This window comes from Procambarus clarkii, chromosome 66 (assembly GCF_040958095.1).
Source record: "Procambarus clarkii isolate CNS0578487 chromosome 66, FALCON_Pclarkii_2.0, whole genome shotgun sequence".
NCBI lineage: Eukaryota > Metazoa > Arthropoda > Malacostraca > Decapoda > Cambaridae > Procambarus > Procambarus clarkii.
Window position 1 is genome coordinate 27,958,222 of NC_091215.1, and position 20,054 is coordinate 27,978,275.

General features: G+C 39.8%; 3 protein-coding genes across 9 annotated transcripts in view; 1 reads left to right on the plus strand and 2 right to left on the minus strand.

Moving 5' to 3' along the window:
* Positions 1-2,687: 2,687 nt before the first annotated feature.
* On the minus strand, positions 2,688-7,979 carry LOC123769210 (innexin inx3). The gene is made up of 7 exons (XM_045760236.2): positions 7,820-7,979; positions 6,521-6,777; positions 5,841-5,965; positions 5,479-5,609; positions 4,997-5,141; positions 4,407-4,628; positions 2,688-3,985 (listed from the first exon to the last, which is right to left on the minus strand). The coding sequence occupies exons 2-7, from the start codon at positions 6,774-6,776 to the stop codon at positions 3,674-3,676; spliced, it is 1,191 nt and encodes a 396-aa protein (XP_045616192.2). The 5' UTR covers position 6,777; positions 7,820-7,979; the 3' UTR covers positions 2,688-3,673.
* A 6,880-nt stretch (positions 7,980-14,859) lies between these two features.
* The window catches only part of LOC123769213 (innexin inx2), a 67,019-nt gene continuing 61,824 nt past the window's right edge, over positions 14,860-20,054 (minus strand). For all 7 annotated transcript variants that reach the window (XM_069309980.1, XM_045760238.2, XM_045760244.2 and 4 more), the window contains 4 exons: positions 19,442-19,635; positions 18,661-18,770; positions 18,296-18,396; positions 14,860-16,365 (listed from right to left, as the gene is read on the minus strand). In XM_069309980.1, the coding sequence (XP_069166081.1) occupies positions 15,577-16,365; positions 18,296-18,396; positions 18,661-18,770; positions 19,442-19,608 (1,167 nt within the window). In that variant the 5' untranslated portion in view covers positions 19,609-19,635 and the 3' untranslated portion in view covers positions 14,860-15,576. The remainder of the gene's footprint in view (positions 16,366-18,295; positions 18,397-18,660; positions 18,771-19,441; positions 19,636-20,054) is intronic.
* The window catches only part of CycE (cyclin E), a 132,186-nt gene continuing 131,613 nt past the window's right edge, over positions 19,482-20,054 (plus strand). Inside the window, exon 1 of the mRNA XM_069309975.1 lies at positions 19,482-19,618. The gene's annotated coding sequence lies outside the window, so the exon portion shown is untranslated. The remainder of the gene's footprint in view (positions 19,619-20,054) is intronic.

Genomic DNA, 20,054 nt, shown 5'->3' on the forward strand with positions numbered 1-20,054 from the left:
CCATCTCCTCTCTCTCTTTACAGAAAACCTCTGCATAATGCTAATTACTTAACAGATTGTGGTAATAGGCTAATTCAGTGATTGTGAACTGCTGGCATTATCTTTGGACGCAATTATATCGTAGTTGTGTTGTAATAAAATGTAAATATGATTGTTTTTCTAAGGTATCAAGGGTTACCTTACCTTGCGATGATTTTGGGTCTTAGCGTCCCTTGCAGCCCGGTCCTCGACCAGGTCTCTTATTAGGGTACCTAATGTTTAATCTTAAAGGAGTAAGTTATTCATCACCTACACCCACAATTTGCTACTTGGACTACCCTTCATGGCAACTTAAGATATGTAAAGGTTGACTTCTTTCGGAGTAAGAGCCCCTTTATTAGTGCCAAAAAATGCAGGTATGCTCAGACACTTGCGGGATAACCCCCAGCACGATGGAGTTAGAGCCTAGTCTCAGTGTATGAAGATATGGTCTATACTAGAGCTAGGCTACATCACCATATACTAGGACTAGCTTTCAATTACATTTAATGGAGCTAGGTTACGGCATCATATGCACAGGACTAGACTACATCATCATATATTAGAACTAGGTTACATCTCTATTTAATGAGGCTAGGCTGCATCTCCATATATTGTGGCGTTAGCTTACATCTCCAGAAACTAGGACTAGGCTACATTTCCATATACTAGGGTTAGGCTACATCTCCATATAGTAGGACCAGGCTACATCCATATGCTTGGTCCAGGCTAATTCTCCATAGGTGATAGAGTTCACCAACATTAGGAAAACTACCGGAGGCACCCCAGTGTCGACTGTGAACATTCTTTTTTTTTGTTATCTAGAAAGTGAATGACGTCACATGTGTACTTACATGTGTCTGCGTAATTTCCTGATCCACGCACGTAGTGTTAGGTTGAGAGATACTCCCCTCAGTGTAAGCTGGGGAGATACTCCCCTCAGTGTAAGCTGGAGAGATACTCCCCTCAGTGTAAGCTGGGGAGATACTCCCCTCAGTGTAAGGTTGAGATACTCCCCTCAGTGTAAGCTGGAGAGATACTCCCCTCAGTGTAAGCTGGGGAGATACTCCCCTCAGTGTAAGCTGGAAAGATACTCCCCTCAGTGTAAGCTGGAGAGATACTCCCTCAGTGTAAGCTGGAGAGATACTCCCCTCAGTGTAAGCTGGGGAGATACTCCCCTCAGTGTAAGCTGGAGAGATACTCCCCTCAGTGTAAGCTGGCAGCACATCCTCCTGTTTACACAGTAAAGTATTTATAGTAGCTATGGACCATCGTTCATATATTAACGTAATGGACAAATTGAAAGTAGAATTTGGTAATATTGAATTTGGACAAACCGGAAAAGATGTCAGATTTATGTTGTTAATTAAATCTAACGTAACCTAACCATCCTAGGCCTAATAAGCGCTGGTTATTATAGATCCTTTCCTGTGTCTAATCTCATGTTGTCGCTGTGTTTGTCAATTATTATTCAAGTTCAAGTATGTTTATTGAGACATGAAAAAATACATCTCAAAGGGATAGAGTAGCTTAAGCTATTTCTACCCCCCTACTGCGATTATTATTATAATGTACTGTTGGTCAGGGTATCATTGGTGATTGGTTGTGTATAGAAATGATGTCCAATCAGGACTGGTCAGGGCAGATGAGTCGTCTTGCGTAAGTCTCTACAATTGTCCAGAAGTCTGAGAAAGGACTGGGGGTTAGAACATCCAGTAGAGCGGTGACTACTCATGATGAAAGCACATTTGTATTTCATACAGTGTTTTGTAACCACTACTGTCGAGTAGGTGAGACACGTCCTTTAGTGGTGTCAATTTCTCTCCCTATCTGCCTTGCTAGGTTCAGGACGTGGTTTCTCATGATCGTTGAATCAAACGTCATCCATTAGAAGTCAACTTCATCACTGAATACTCATCATTATGTTTGTCCCATTCAGAATATCACGTGGTTTACTTATGATAATCGCCTGTATTTGTTGACAGCGAATGTAGCCTATCAACCAACTTATCCTCTTATAATGAACGTTGCTTTTCGCTTGTATGCGTTACATAAGGACAAAAATTGTACTAGAAAATGGAAGCGGCTGACGAAAGTGACGTACTGTTCCGTTTTCTGTTTTGGGTCCTCTGGTAGGTTAGAAGGGGACACTTTAAATTAACCGTTTCTTGACATTAAGAAACCTTAGGAGGACGGGCTGTATCAACGACTATCCCATTCAAATATTCCTTGCAAGTTAGTGGTTAATGAACCCATACTTGTATAAGTAAGGATTAGACTGTAGCAAGGATTTTTTTTATCTTTAAGAAAATACAATATAAATCATATATACATAAGTTTTACAAGGCAATACTACATTACATATACAGTAGCATAATTCTCAGTGAACAAGTGTTTCATCATCACAGAACATGATCTGTAAATCCCCTAAATGTTATACTTATTTTTCTTTAAATGATTTACAAAATTGGAGATTATATTTATATTAAATTAAAGGGATTATTGGCTTGAACGACAGGTACAGGGACTTAGGTTTTTGGAAAAGACGTTCCATAACAAGGGGCTAAGTACATACATTCTCTCTCTCTTTATTTACAGGAAATAAAGTATATTCATAGTATATCGACTGAATATGTAGATTATTAGGAGGAAAATAACTTTAAAATAACTTTCATTTAGTAGCTTTATTGATTTAAATGGTATTTGTACAAAATACTGTCTAAAATATAAATTCATCACAGATAAGATTTTTACATAATACACAGACACTGCCATCGCTGACACACCCGTACAAAAGGGACCAAAGAGCCAAAGCTCAACCCCCGCAAGCACAATTAGGTGAGTACAAAAATATTTACAATACTTACCACGCACGTATATACCACAAGTACGTATATACCACAAGTACGTATATACCACAAGTACGTATATACCACAAGTACGTATATACCACAAGTACGTATATACCACAAGTACGTATATACCACAATCTTCGGCACCTGGAAGCCTATCACTCGATTAGCTCATCCATCAACTCAATGGAGAACAGACTAAGCCTTCTTGTTTCCCGATAAGACAAGATACCAGTATCTCGATCCCGCTCTGATCTCTTGCTAAGCTCTTCCCATTCCTTGCTTTTTTGGAGACTTCACTATCAAGACCTAACGTTACAAGTAAAAGTTGCCCTTTTTCCGTATTATAACAATATGGTTCGTGTGCATTTGGTTAAATGGTTATATATATATATATGTTTCTGTGTGGGAGTGATGGTGATTGTCGAGTGTTGAGTGCTTGCTCCTGCCCCATTGCAGGGGGCGGGAACATGAGGATAGACGTAACTGCCCTTTAAGATTCGTAGCAAGAACATGGAACCAATCATCAGGTGGTTATTGTTGCTGCCTGAATCAGAAAGCCAGAGAGGCCAGGCGCCGCCCGAGCAATATATCTCACCCACCCTCGATGCTGGCCTCATACCAGATCAAGGTTACGACTGTAAGCGTTACCGTATCACAGCATAACATGTAAATAAATTAAGTATAATATATATTTACATGCATGATTTCTTCGCGAAACCAAATAATTCTGTTATACCTCTGAATATCCACCAGGGAGGCGTCGCTCCGCCAACTATGCACTTGTGGATATATCTGTTGCTCTACACTGCGGTTATATCTTCGTTCTCCATCTGCCGTTTCAGAGCCGTTGGGTCATCGTCATCAATCTCGTTGAAGGGGTGATAGGTATTGTGACCGAGGTCGCCCTCATCGCAATTCGTTGATTTAAGAAGGATCTCATTGAAGTTGTAGGCGTCCAAATTGCGGCCGATGATGTCCAGGAGAAAGTAATCGCCGAGGTGTAGGTGGCGGACAGCTTGTTCCAGTTTGGGTGTAGCAGTGACCTTCCCACGGCGTTCCAGTACTCGAACTCTGAGGACCGGGCTGAAGGCGATCACTATGCGCCACACCAGCTGGGGTAAATAATTGGCACTTTAGAGAAATTCATGCAGTCATTTAATTAATGAAATACTGATGCCAGAGCCCCAAAGCTAGGCTGCGTTAAGACTTAAGACCTATTTACTCTAAGGGTCGTTAAGTCCGCAGTTATTCTTTATTCTCTGACAATATTTAGGTTCAGGTTCTCGGTATACAAGAATTATAAAGTTAGTACTGTTATTTAGGAATATTATTATTTGCTAAAAACCATGTTAAAGAATTCAATAGTGCTGGCAGTTCTTTGGTGTAAGTTGCTGTCCATCCAATTTTAAGTAAACCTTTCTCTTACCGAACAAATCCACAAGGGCCGTGACGAGGATTCGAACCTGAGTCCGAGACCTCTTTCTCTTACTCTTTTCCCGACCCCTTCTCCCTTTCTCTATCTCTCTTTCTCACCTGGATAGAGGTGATGGTGGCGAGGATGACGAACCAAAACCACATGACAATGAAGACTTTCTCATTGAGCATGTTCTGGGGGAGGATGCAGGCGGCGTCCTTTAGCTCCAGGGTTCCCGAGGGACCAAACTTGTGGAAGTTACACTTGGTCACCCTAGGGAAGGTGGTTATCAAGGGGTCATGCATTCCCTCCACGTCGTCGTCCACCACAAAGTTCAACACCTGCGGAAAATTTAGTGGTGAGCAAACACGTTTCAACGGCCATTTTTAGTTTGAACGGCTGTAAGCCTACTGTTAGAACCACCAGTCTGACTTGATGTTACACCTTCACTTGAAATTTAGGTGTAAGCTGATTTATTATTCACACGCAAGCATTGACACAAACATGTAGGTAGACTCGGCAAAGTATCTTTTTCCCAAGGCACGAAGAAATAACACGAATCTTTATGAATGCTCGGCTAGCAGAACCATATTTTTTGAGTTGCACACACAATGTATAATTATAATGATCAGCATTATCATTATATCTATTTACTTATAACGAATAACGTACTTTATATTTGTTAATTAATTGAAGCTAAAGTTCATACCTTGGTCCCGTAGGTCATAAAGACTCCGCCGAAGAAACTGTCGAGTAAAAACATTTGTCCGATAACGTTGACTAAGTTGAGGGCCTCACAGAGGATAAACACGGCCGAGTAGCGGCCGTTACGACCCCACGACGACTGTAGATACCTGTAGGAGGCAGGGAAATGAGATCTGTGACGCATGTAACATGATTTAAAACACTTGACGTGATAACAACCACTTATAATATGCCTTTGCAACATTGCCTGAAACAAACAAGTCGCTTATACAGCCTATGACTCGTCACCTTTCCTACCCCATTACATACACATAGGAACAAACTATCAGACCTTCACGACCAAAGATCACATTCACTCCAACATATCTACCAATTACGGGCAATTCATGCCCGTGCCACCTCTTGGGTGGCTTAATCTTCACCAATCACTCAATCTATCAGATCCCTTCTGAGCCAGCAGGAGACAAGAGGACGCAAGGAACCTACCTGATAATGTTATTTCGCTTCTGTTCGCGGTCATCATCCATAGAGTTGTACTGAAGTCCCTGAAGAAGGGTATCTGCTGTCTTCCCTTCATTGGCCTTCCACATAAGGTGAGGCAGGTAGAATAGGCATCCCTGACAAAAGTTCCCAAGAGACATGTCAGACGAAAGGTGCTTATATGGAGAGAGAGAAAAGGGGAGAGAGGGGCCGAAGGCAGAGATGCAAAAACAACAAGAGATTTGGTTTACGCTTCGGTCAAATATTCATGGGGTGTTTGAGCTGTCTGAAAGGGTAATATCTAGCACGGGAGTGAACAATAGATGATATCTGTCCGATTGAAAGATAATGAAGGATTGTTATCTTACCTGGAAGAACAGGACGAACGGAACCCACTGATAGTAGGCGTGGTAGGTTTTGGTGTGAACTTTGGGGTTGAAGGTGCCAGTGCCGTCGTAGTTGCTGCCTTGACTGGAGTAGTGAGAGCCATCGGCTGTCGGACAGTGAACATTGAAGTCTGGTCACAAGGACTACAGCATAATTAAATCAAGAGATAAATATTTAATACAGAACACTAAATTCCCTCTTGATGTACAGCAAATACAATGCCAAATTTAATGAGAAAAATAAAAATGTTGAAGAATACAGTAATCTCCAACTCGAGTCCTCTTTCAAAGGAACGATGCGAGTTCAAGTCCTAACTCAAGAGATATGATACAGGGATCCCTTGTTCGCAACCTGTCTTCATCGACAAAGGCCAAATGCTTGCGAAACCCCTTGTTTATGAGCGAAGAACGCTTTACACACACACACACACACGATTCACAACTGATGACGTTCGAACACTTCACACACACACACACACACACACACACACACACACACACACACACACACACACACACACACACACACACACACACACACACACACACACACACACACACACACACACACACACACACACACACACACACACACACACACACACACACACACTCTCTCTCTCTCTCTCTCTCTCTCTCTCTCTCTCAGGTGAGACACTCACTGCTGCTGCTGTTGATGGTGAAGGTAGACATGATCCAGCAGTAGGTGTTGATAGGCTTGGCCACTGGGTTCCCGGAGCCATCGTAGCACTGGATCGCCTGCCCGATAAAGTCAGCTGCGGCCACCAGAGCGCACGCTAAGTAGCAGAAGGAGGTTGTCCAGCGGTAGTGCAGTCGGAAGACATAATTATCGATGTTGGTGTGCAGGCTACGGACCTTGACCAGTCCAACCAGAGATCCGACGATACTCAAAACCATTCTGAAGTGAACGGAGGTGTGTTGGTCAGTGGACAGGTAATGGTTAAAAAGCAATAATAAATTTCACTGCAATAAATAAAACAAGTCAATTTAACGGGTTGATCTATTTGTTTCAGCAACGTTATTGTGACATAGTCTCTACACTGCACGATTCTTTTGTGCAATAAGAAATGTTAATGTATTATTGATCCACATGGACTGGTGGGAGCAGTGACGATCTTGCTTCTTGCAAGGCGACGTTCAATTCCTCTCCTGTTCTCGTATATCTATAGTCATTCTGTTTAGTCATTCTATTAGTTATTCTACCTCCTTTTCCTCAGTGCTATGAGTGCCAGGGGGCAGACATCGTCAGTGCTATGAGTGTCAGGGAGCAGATACTATACCAATAAAACTTTTATCGTTCACAGGAAATCCGGTTGAACAAGATCTAACACATCCCAACCGCTCTTATCCATGACAGAACTTCACAATAATGTGAAAGAATTAAAATCTAGCGAAAGCTAGACTTGTGCTGCCGTCTGATGATGTCCCAACCACAGCAGCTCACTACATGGGTAGGGTGTTGTAGTGCTATTCCTGTTTGTTGAATATAGGAGCATATACCTTCAAACTCCTGTCAGTAGGCTTAGAGTCACTCTTTCCACAGTTCAGATTGAGCTTTATTCAGTTATTATTCCCTAGAATAATTGATTGGGAACCAGGTCCCCAACTCGTGCTGAATGAGTAGTTAATGATCGGTGCCCCAGTTGACCCTTTCATCTCAGGACTCGAATCCTCGGTGATATAGGTGGCGAGGCGTGTATGGTGGCCGCGTAGCCTACTGCGCCACGGGCGGGTGGTATCGCAGTACTGTAACAGTACTGTAACCATGGTGTACCATAGTACCACACTAAGGTATAGCAATCACCACTATTATAACTTGACTTTATTTAAAACACAATATTACATGACAGTGAATAATGCAATACTATAACCATGACCTAATAACAAAAATTTGTAAACAATCAAATTTCCATATATATATTATCGCGCCAGTAACGTACCTTATTCTAGGAGTAACCTTGATACAAACTCAGTAGACGATAAGTGAGTGTATAAGAGCCAGTCTTCAGGCTCAAGGCTTACAGATGAACCGTCTGGCTGAGAGTCCTGGGTAGTTCTGACAGTGCTCAGCTGTCAACCTTCATAAGTCCCCACCTCCGACAGGACGTCCATGCTTTCCCAGAACCTGGTGACAACTTTTACTTGCAATATTTGAAAGGAATTAACTGGGGATTGGATTAGGGTGAAATAATTGTGATTACGGGCAGATGGCTGGTTTTATGAGGTGTCTTCAAGTTTCCGTTGAAGGGAAAGCGATCATACGGTAGGAATATTGTCCATTAGAAATATAATTCTAGCCTAAGGCGCTACAAAATATCGTTGATGTCATATCCTGTTCACTCGGGAGTTTCCAGTTCACATAGTACGCACACATTATTTGTGAACCTAAAACTTTTATAGACTGTGGTACAGATAAGCAATTATAATTGTATTTGAGGTTAATAGTTGCTATCTTATGCAAATTAGGTCATGGTAAATATATCGACAACCTTTTTTTATTATTATTATTTTCTACCACAGACGTGGCCACACATTTACAATGCTAACCATCATATATACATTTTCTTCTGTCCTCCATGAACAGGGTGAAAGATTTGTCAAACATACAGTTCAGAGATTTATTGAACAACCACAGAAGGTGATCGTAGTGCTTTTAAAATGTTAGGCTAAGCTACATACCTAAATACATAGGTACATAGATTTATGAATGCATTAATGTGCATTTATAATGGTAAAATATAATTCTGGTCAGCTTTAAACCATTTGTCGAGGATTAGTTACGTGGGAGTTAACCCCACAAAAATGGTAAATTGTTTGGTTAAGACCAAATATCGAAGCTACTGTACCTCTTCCTTAGGCACTTACACGGGATATAATTATTTTTATTGTGTAATAGCTCCCCTAAAGTACAAATACAAGAATATAATACAATAATCAACATAAGATATACAATTGTATTAATTGTATTTCTCCTCCAGGGAATGTCACAAAATATTGTCACTACAGATGACAAATTATTCTTTAAATAACGGCATGGTTAAAAAAAAAATACCAATTACGGTCAAAGAAATAAACAACAGGATGATTTAATATAATTCGTGTTGGATTCCGTGTCAGGACAAAACGTTTGGGCATGTTTCCTGCGTTCACCTGATGCCTGTGTTCACCTAGCAGTAAACAGGTAGCCGGGAACTGCTCAGCAATTGAGGGTTGTATCCTGGCAATGGTCAGTGCGTTGCTCCTAACGATGGAACACACAGCTCAAGCACCACGTCCCCCATGTTCTCAATAGCTACCAACTGTCTACCAACTTACCACAGAGTCTCTACCAACTTACCACAGACTGTCTGTCTACCACCAACATACAGAAACTCCCGGATGCGTAAACGAGTCACTCATTGCGTTACATCATGACTCAATCACCCACAAAACGATGCACGTCGTATCACCACGTCAAACGTCGTATCACCACGTCAAACGTCGTATCACCACGTCAAACGTCGTATCACCACGTCAAACCTCGTAATCACCCAGCCCGTCCTCCAAAAATAGGGTGGTAAATGTAAGAAGACAATTAAGTGCACAGCCACCACGTCAAAACCTCAGGACGAAACGCAGCTGTGTCTAGCATTGACAAGTGTTCCGCTGGGAGGAAGAAATAATTAACCAATATCTTTAAAAAATCGTTAACCATTATTCTAAAATAATTTTTTTTCCACTGAAACTCATATCGTTCTATTCGCTTTTGGGGGATCATAAATGTGAGGTATTAATGATAAAAAATAACTACTTTGAAAGAGACTTTGAAAATTTCTCTAAGACTCTCAATTATATATATAATTCAGTATTATTGTTACTATTAGTTGATATCACATGCCTTACTAATTTAATTAGATAATATCCTCAGTGTATTGACGTAAAAATATAATATATTATATCCCAGCCTGAGATTCCTCGAGGCTTGTCTTAGACTTGACAAATCTTAAACACTCGTAAAGAGAAGCGTTGTGCTAGTGTTCTGCTGGCCGCGACCGGAAGCAGCGTCAGCAGTCGCGTCCTGCTGGTCTCAGCAGAGCAGTATACCGCCAATAGCAACAGGAATATCCCGTTTTTCGGTTTAAGTTCACTGAGAGCTTACTGTAATGCTTGACTATGTTGAGGATTAATACGTTCTTGTTGATTGGTCACTAAGGAATTGTAGAGACCTCGATAAATCTCCAGAGGTTGATTGGTCTAAAGCCCAACACCAAACCAACCAACTACTGAATGGAGTACGTTTTTATGTTATTCGTCGAGCTTATATTGTATATGAATGATGTCTAGGATTAACGCACGTATGCTGATCAGGCAGCTATTGTTGTGGCTGAAATATTGACCTGTTGGCGTGCAACCGATTGGGCTCACGTTGATGCCCGAGAAGGGCGCAATGTTAGGCATGCTTTCTTATACCTGTTGCCTATGTTCACTTAGTAGTAAACACGTTCCTAGGAGTTATGCAACTATTGTGGGTAGTATCCCGGGGCATGCCAGTCCTTGATCTCGGGGAACTTCAATAAGCCTCACATGCTTCTTGACTCTGATAATAGGAAATATAGTCTAGGGCCTAGACTATATGAATCATATGAATAAAGTACTATATGAATAAAGTACACAGTACATCAAGAGTGATGCTAAAAGATCCCCATCACACAGAATGGCTAGTCGTACAGGGCCATGTGATCAGTAGCCTGCACTGGCAAATTCTGGGAGCATTATGAGGATATCCTCTAGACTGCCAGAATTAATAAAGTGATTTCAAAACTCCAGGTGCCTTACGCCGGTAGGTCTGAAGGGTATAATGACTGGACATTCAGTAAATAGCAGCTTACATAGGAGTGATTTACTGAAGGGTATAATGACTGGACATTCAGTAAATAGCAGCTTACATAGGAGTGATTTACTGAAGGGTATAATGACTGGACATTCAGTAAATAGCAGCTTACATAGGAGTGATTTACTGAAGGGTATAATGACTGGACATTCAGTAAATAGCAGCTTACATAGGAGTGATTTACTGAAGGGTATAATGACTGGACATTCAGTAAATAGCAGCTTACATAGGAGTGATTTACTGAAGGGTATAATGACTGGACATTCAGTAAATAGCAGCTTACATAGGAGTGATTTACTGAGTAATTTGTCGAGTGGCATTTAGTGAAAGGGAATTGTCTGGATTTGTTTTTCTTCTATTATTCATAAGATGGCGCAAGGTGCTTGTGTCTTGTCCTTATGTGTTTTTGTTCTCATTTTGGGATCCCTGGTGATACTTAGCGTCTTTTTAATATCCAGCGACTGATGGTGTTACATAGTCTCCCCGGCTTGTGCATTCTTTAGATAATTACTTACTTGAGTCTTGTCCTTTGAGTACCATTGTGGTACTCTCATGATTTGTCCATGAAGTGTCCATGAGGTATTCTTATGTCGTTCCTCATATTTCCATGGGATATTCTTACGTCGTTCCTCATATTTCCATGGGATATTCTTACGTCGTTCCTCATATTTCCATGGGATATTCTTACGTCGTTCCTCATATTTCCATGGGATATTCTTACGTCGTTCCTCATATTTCCATGGGATATTCTTACGTCGTTCCTCATATTTCAATGGGATATTCTTACGTCGTTCCTCATATTTCAATGGGATATTCTTACGTCGTTCCTCATATTTCCATGGGATATTCTTACGTCGTTCCTCATATTTCCATGGGATATTCTTATGTCGTTCCTCATATTTCCATGGGATATTCTTATGTCGTTCCTCATATTTCCATGGGACATTCTTACGTCGTTCCTCATATTTCCATGGGATATTCTTATGTCGTTCCTCATATTTCCATGGGATATTCTTACGTCGTTCCTCATATTTCCATGGGATATTCTTATATTGTCCAAGACATAATTGGGTTAATGAAGTTTCACATTTCCCTTTCCAATAATATGAAGGACGGCATGAGAGTAAGTCGTCTTGATATCATGTGGTTTATTTCCAGTGGTAACTTGTAACTGTGAATCTTTCCAGTTATTGTTTATAACTTTATCACTTATTGCTTAAGATAATATGGGATGTGTTATTATGGATGTTGTTACATATTTGATTGGCAGTGTTAATAAAAAATGGCTTGTTATAAAAAAAATTAAAGGGATTCATATCATTTTGCTGTTTTTAAGAATTCTTGTTTTCTTGGAATTCTTCTTATCTTATTCAAGTAAACTCCTGTCAGTTTTCTCCCAGCAGACAAAGACATATGCCTAGGCTTCTGGGAGAGGCTTCATCAACCATTTAAGTGGTTGTGTATACTCCATGTGTATGAGTCAATCAAGTGTAAACACTTGATTGACTCATCTTTCTTCAGAGGAAAAATCTATAGCAGTGGTTCTCAAACTTTTCCCCCTTTTCACAATATGTTAGAATGTCATCCTCCCCCTCCCCCCCCCCCTTTCCTAAGATCGCCTGACTCAAAACTTGCATTCCAATTAAAATGCATATACTATTGAAATTATTTATATATATATATTTTCGATATTGGTATATATTTACTTGTGATATTTTTATTCAATTCGCCACTGAAACCCTATATAAACCCCATCCCCTGGTTGAGAAGCCTTGATCTATTGCCTCTGTAGATTGTCACGCTAATACTTTCTTTTATCTTTATTTAATATAATACAAAATAAATCATATAATACTAAATGAAATCTAGTCTCCCAGGAATCTGTGGCACTCCTCAAATTAGTTGAAATACTGTACTACTTAAGTACATAGACATAGGTTAGACATATATAAATGAGTTTGGGTGGATATAAATAAGAACTGCCTCGTAGGCCTTCTGCAGGTTCCTTAATTCTTACGATATGTTTGTTCTTAAATATTTTGTTATTTTAAGTATCTTAGGAATTTGATTTGTTTCGATTTTCTGTGTTATTGTTTTGCTGGGATATTTTGTTTGTTTAGGTACAATAACTATTTTATTAATTTAGGTAACCTTGGTATCATTATTTTAGGTGTCCTATGTATTTTGTTATTTTAGGAATCAAAGGAGTTTTTATCAGTTTAGGAACTGTATTTCATCAACTTAATAGGCTATACCTGGTAACAGAAGCTAATTACAGGCTACCATTGGCTCACTATAGCTTTTTGTAAGACATAAAGTTTGACATTTACAATGCATAATGACTGAAGTGTGTTTTACACCTTCCAGTCACGACCTACAAGAACAATGATGCTAGTCTTCTGGGAACTTAAGAGTGTGGCAAGCCTGGCAGCTCTCTCACCCTCTATTTGTTCATAAGTTGTATGGCCTGCTAACCCAAATAAGCTTTTAATCTAGGACCTGGGGCCAGATTCACGAAAGCACTTACGCAAGTACTTACGAACGTGTACATCTTTCCTCAATCTTTGACGACTTTGGTTACATTTATTAAACAGTTTACAAGCATGAAAACTTACCAATCAACTGTTGTTATTGTTATAAACAGCCTCCTGGTGCTTCGGAGCTCATTAACTGTTTAATAATTGGAAACAAAGCCGCCAAAAATTGAGAAAAGATGTACAGGCTCGTAAGTGCTTTCGTGAATCTGGCCCCTGGTCAAGAGCAAGCTTGCACGCTTGAGGGTGAAGTTGAAGTTTATTAAGATAATAATATTAAAAAAGCATTACAAAAGGATAGAGTAGCTATCCTACTGTTACACACAGGCTAGAGTAGCTTGTGCTATTGTTGACCAATCCACACACTAGAAGGTGAAGGGACGACGACGTTTCGGTCCGTCCTGGACCATTCTCAATCGACTTGAGAATGGTCCAGGACGAACCGAAACGTAGTCGTCCCTTCATTTTCTAGTGTGTGGATTGGTCAACATACTTCAGCCACGTTATTGTAACTCCTCGCCAGCTTGTGCTATTTCTAATCTCCTACAGGCTGGACTACCAGCTTCCGTTCCTTATCACAGAGTACAGTAAGTTTTAGAGAGAAAGATAACACCCAAGCTCTGAGTATGAACTTTGTCTTTTTCTTCACACTAAATATGCAGATGATGTGGAGAACAGCACGATGTGGGTTGACGCGTGCAATCATTTCTCATTATTCCTGAGGAAATACATCCGAGCAGAACGTTTAATAAACTCTGCTGCTTCATACTCTTTTTTTCTTACGTGCATAACAGCACACTTTAAAATATTAAATATACATACAGGTTGGAGTCAAGTCTAAAATCTTCATTATATTGAAAATAATCGATATTACGCCTCTTATAAGTGTAATCTAGATGCCAATCTTAACGTAAGAACCACCTATACGGCTTATTATTCACATCTAAGACAGACTTCAGACGGTATCAACGGTATAGGTTAAGTAATAATTGTAATTAAGAAGCAATAAGATGCTTATCTTAACATACTAAGAAGGTTAGGTGAGGTCGGTGTTTTCTATGAAGCTTTTCAAGGTAAACTAAAATATTTACAATCAATTAGTATGTTACATATGCACTTATTAAATAACCCAATATTGACTATAAGCAAGTGCGAGAACGGGTTGGCTGGCTCCCAGGAGTATTGTTATGTCTTTATATGTTTACAGTAGGAAATTTGTCATTTCCTTTCCAGTTGACTCGCCGTAAATCCTTAAGACACCTCGTAGCCTGGTGGATAGCGCGCAGGACTCGTAATTCTGTGGCGCGGGTTCGATTCCCGCACGAGGCAGAAACAAATGGGCAAAGTTTCTTTCACCCTGAATGCCCCTGTTACCTAGCAGTAAATAGGTACCTGGGTGTTAGTCAGCTGTCACGGGCTGCTTCCTGGGGGTGGAGGCCTGGTCAAGGACCGGGCCGCGGGGACACTAAAGCCCCGAAATCAACTCCTCAAGATAACCTTGTTTTGTACATTAAGTACTTTATTGAATCTAAGGGTAATATTACGTGTATAACTTGTTCATAAAGACAAGACATAATAAGAAAATTGAATAGTTTTATTCGGGATTGTATGGGTTTTAACTGCGGTCTTATAAAATAAACAGAATGTTTAAGCTGGAATAGGATAAAGCAAAACACTAACTTCTTTCTTGTTTTCAAATATTGGTCAAGAACAGCTGAGCTGCAACAGTAAATGTTGATTTATTCATTCGATATATAACGTTTAAAGGGATCCCTCGTCACTCCACAAACTAGCAGTAACATTCATAACATTAAACTCCACACTTCAACTTTCACCACGTCAAGCACAAGCACCAACACTCACTACATCACACACTTAGCATACACACACTCAACTAATGTACGGAACCTGTACATTAGTTGATTGACAGTTGAGAGGCGGGGTCCAAAGAGCCAGAGCTCAACCCCTGCAAGCACAATTAGGTAAGTACAACTAGGTAAGTACTCACCAACATCTTCCACACCAGTAAATCCATGTAAATATCGCCCCCATTCATGTAAAATCGGTAAACAAAGCAGTTTAATCCAAATTATCATCATTTTTTAACAATTAATACTAATCATCCCACGCATGACAAATGCGATGGTCGTCAGACATTACTCTAATAAGGAGATAACTGTGGAACACTCCGTTACTGAAGGTCAACTACAATCTAAGCATCAAACTTAAGATGATAACAGTCTGTGGTGTTTATACAGCTTTTTGTTGTTTGAAGTAAAACTCAGAAGTGACGTCACGCATTTTCATTTATAAGGGGGTAACGTTCGGGTATTTGGGGTGGCGCCGAGACTTCTAGGTCCGGATGGACGGGTCTCTTTGCTAGGCGAGACGACAGCTCTTCCATCAGGGAACTAAAGGAGACGAGCTCCACATTTTTGCTTAGAAGATAAAGCAAAAAGAAGTCCCCCACTTGAAGTTTTTTTGTAATAATGTCGAGGCCATTCTTGTAGCGGAGTCTCGCCCTCTTCTGCAGGAGGCCTGACCGGATAGCAGGTACACAGAACACTAGAAGTCGGTAAATGAGCGCCAAGGTGCTAATGATCGCCAGAATGACGAACCAGAACCATAGGAAGACGTATATCTTCTCATTGATGATGTTGAGGGCTAGGACACACATGAGGTCGTGGGTCTCGATAGACCCTGAGGGACCGTACATGTTGAAGTTACACTTGGTCACTCTGGGAAAAACCACAATCATCGGGTCTGTTCGTTCATCCTGGTTGGTCTCCGTGAAATACAACACATCAATACCGTATGTGAGGAATGTCCCTCCCAGGAACTTGTTCAAAAACCACATATTGAACAGCGAGTTGCCTAAGTTGAGCAGCTCACAAAGGAAGAATTTGATGGCGTAGAAGTTGTGGTAGTGTATAGAGGAGTGGAGGTATTCGGCTAGGAGATATATCTTCTCTCGGCGTTCGTCTCTGTTCATGACTGGTACGGAGAGGCCCATCACTATGGACTCCAGCTTACCTCCCTCCCACGTCCTCCATAACCAATGCGGTGCGTAGAACATCAGACCCTATGAGAGAGAATTAGAATTATTATTAGTATTAAAGTTTTATGTTTAGAAAGTATTAAGTTTTAGTCTTAGTGTTTTTCCTGCCTGAAACGCTTTGCGTAATAGTGGCTTTAGGCATTGTATGTACTAGCTCTATCTATAAATCCATCAACGTTTTGTATCTCACCTTGTATGTATGTACTTTACCTGAATAAATATTTGATTTGATTTGATTTGAATTCAAATTCAACAGCTAGTTTTAAAACAAATACACTTGCAGGTTTGAATTCAAAATCAGTTAACACCCCCAACTCAAATTATATTTATATTCTTATCGGCTTGCCGCCTTTACTTGATAAGTGCTTAACTCAAAATAATATCATTTAGTACTGGTTTGGGTGCTGGAATTTAAGCTTATTAATCAGCTGGAGGGCACCTCCACAGATCTCCAGTATCAGCTCTTGATACTGGTAATGGCTCAAAAGGGCCACCACTTACGGGCTATTCATGCCCGTGCCACCTTTTGGGTGGCTTAATCTTCATCATCATCGTCAGGATGAGGATTTGGGATGGGACGGAGGGACAGGAATGGTCCCCAACCACTTGGACGGTCGGGAATTGAACGCCGACCTGCATGAAGCGAGACCGTCGCTCTACCGTCCAGCCCAAGTAACAAGCTTCCTGTCTCCGACAAGTCGATCAATGTTTGTCAAGCCGATCAATGTTTGTCAACAAAGGGATCCAATGCAACGCGCATCATAACATTATTAGCATTGATAAGCGGATCAATATCAGTCACCAAGAGGATTATATACTACGTGCATTATAATATACACTGCACACCTGCACTCATAAATCACATGATCTTATCAGTGTATGAAATACAATCATTAAGGTCTATGTAGTATATTCTCACAGGGTGTGACTCAGTATATACACTGACAGTTTTACTTTAATATAGAACTCTAATTTGGATTAAATTAGACTTTAAGGTTAGAAATACAGTAAATGGAAATGTTAGTATCCTGGCAGTCGAGGGGCCATGCAGACGCCTTAAAACTTAAATTACCTGTAGGTAGATAGGATTTAAAATTCGTTGGTCAATTGTTTTATTTTTGCAGTGACACCTATCTCTCTAAAATCCCCCTCATAGGTGAGGTCAATTTGCCAGAAAACTGGGTCAAATGGTCACGAACTGGAACACTTGACTCGTGTCGCAGAAAGATGACATTGTAAGATACTCACCCTTTACCTAACCCGAAAATACAGCTCGTTCTCACTATGTTACAGTGTCCAATTTGTAAAGGTTTGATCCAACGATATAGGTCCACATACTGTGTCTCGACAAATCTACCCAATTCCTACTGAATACTACAGTTCTTTGCCTCCTTAAAGTATGTATACGTGTGTATATCTCTTATGTACGAAGGGATAACCACCTAATCATATTCTATGCTGTTATTGTGACAATTATTATACTGTAATTTTCATGTAAACTTACCCAGTGATAAAGATACAACGACTTACGAATAAAATCTTTGATTTGTCTGCAGATCCTTACATCATCTACAGAGTACATAGTTGTGCAACTTACACAGTTTGCTGTCCCAGGCTGCATGAAATATTTAGGACATGTTTGAAAGGCTGGTAAGTATATATCAAGAAGGTTTACTATATCTTAAGATAAGCTATACAAAATCCCTTTCAATCAGACTTAGAAATCTAGTAAAAAAAATTATTTGACACTATATTTAAATTTTACACTATGACAAAACATGTACAATGTACTGAAATATATAAACAATATAAAATTATATATATATATATATATATATATATATATATATATATATATATATATATATATATATATATATATATATATATATATATATATATATATATCTTGGATAAAATAGATGGGAAGGGGGATGATGATGAATGAACCCACCTGAAGAAAGAGTACAAAGGGCACCCACTGATAGTAGGCGTGATACATGAGGTTGTCTGACGGTGTGTGAGGCCCCACACCTGGATACACTACTCCTGTACCTGGCAGAATATTGTAACATTAATTCCTATAACATGAATCATATGTTTGGGCTGCATTAAGCTTTTCACTAATAAGAAACTCTAATAGCCGCTATTTTTGTGATTTATTGGATAAATAAAAGTCCCTGTATATTATCCATGAATCCAAGATAAATAGTGGAACGAGCAAGCTTACATGAACTATAGATTCATCTAAACATCTGATTTAATTTAAGTTGACTCAAATATGCAAACCACATTAGATCCCGGGTGATGAGTCCTTACCTCGACCGTAACCCTTGTTGATGTACTTGGGGAGGGTGAAAGTAGTGTGTATCCAACAGTAGGTGTTGACCACCTTGTCTGGCATCTTGGGGTGGGCGTCGTGCACACAGCTAGGTACAATACCACCCATGCTATTAGTCAGGCTAGTGAGAACTACAGGTGTTACTAGTTACTCTGAGGGATTTAGTGCAGTCATTGCTAGTGTTGAACTGCCTGTTCTAGACCACTTACTGTTGTTAATAGTTGTATTAAATCCCAATGTTTCTGTTAGTATTGATGTTAATACGGTGTTAAAGCTACTGTTATTATGTTTATTATGTTTGCTGTTTGGTTTGGTAGTTAGGCTATAGGGCAATCACTCTAGAGGGTTATTAAGGTCAACTGGGTATACCTCCCGGTACCTACTTTCTTGTTATTAGTTTACATTTAGCTATTATTGCTACTGTTTTGATTCTTTTTTTATCTTTATTAAATAATGTACAATATAAGTCATATATACATCAATTTACAAGGAAAATACTACATTACATTTACAGTAGTATAATTGTCAGTAAACTTGATTCTAGACTAATATTAATCACCTTGCTTCCCATATACATACATACGTAAAACAATTACTATGTGTTAGGCTTTATGCATTCAACTAATAATTTTATTTACATGTCCACATCCTAATTTATAACAAAAGAATTATATTTGTCGTTGGTAAATGACAAGAAGAGAGAAGATAAGAGAAACTGGTAAATGACAAGAAGTGAGAAGATAAGAGAAGCCTATCTACCTTATAGGATCACCGACTAGGCTGTTGGCGGTGACGAGGAGGCAGAAGCCGAAGAGCAAGGTGGCTGTAAGGCGGTAGTGAAGCTTGAAGACGGCACTGTCGATGTCTGCACAGTTCTTCACCTTCACTAGACCGCTCAGCCCCGACAGCAGTTCCACCAGCACCATCCTGACCAAGGTACGCTGCTACGTTACCTGTAATAGGCGGTCTGTGAGTATTTGTGTAAATCTGGCAGTTTTCCTGTGGGAAAAGGCTTGGGGTTATTATATTTATAGATAGCTATCTGCAGGATAAAAAGCTGAAGTAAAGTAAATTTTATTCAGGAAAGTACATACATAGTTGATTTACAAATATAATGTTGGATTTATAGATAGAGCTAGTACATACAATACCTAAAGCCACTAGTACGCATAGATGACTTATGGGAGAAGAACTGGTCTATTATCGTGACTGATGAAGTGTGTTAGCTATCGAAGTTTATAACATGAAAGGACTATTGCATACTGCCCTCCAGATATCAAAACCAATGCTTCTCCTGTCAAGAATAATAATGCACAAAGAAATCACATTAACGTGAGGTATCAATGAGAAAATCAGTAGAAGCCATGAGGAG

What these genes read in the sequence shown, in the direction of transcription:
- LOC123769210 (XM_045760236.2), bottom strand. Translation starts at nt 6,776, where the DNA reads ATGGTTTTGAGTATCGTCGGATCTCTGGTTGGACTGGTCAAGGTCCGT. An exon ending in CACCATCAACAGCAGCAGCA is followed by an intron (nt 5,966 to 6,520) that starts GTGAGTGTCTCA and finishes ACTGTCCGACAG; the next exon opens with CCGATGGCTCTCACTACTCC. An exon ending in CGTTCGTCCTGTTCTTCCAG is followed by an intron (nt 5,610 to 5,840) that starts GTAAGATAACAA and finishes AACTTTTGTCAG; the next exon opens with GGATGCCTATTCTACCTGCC.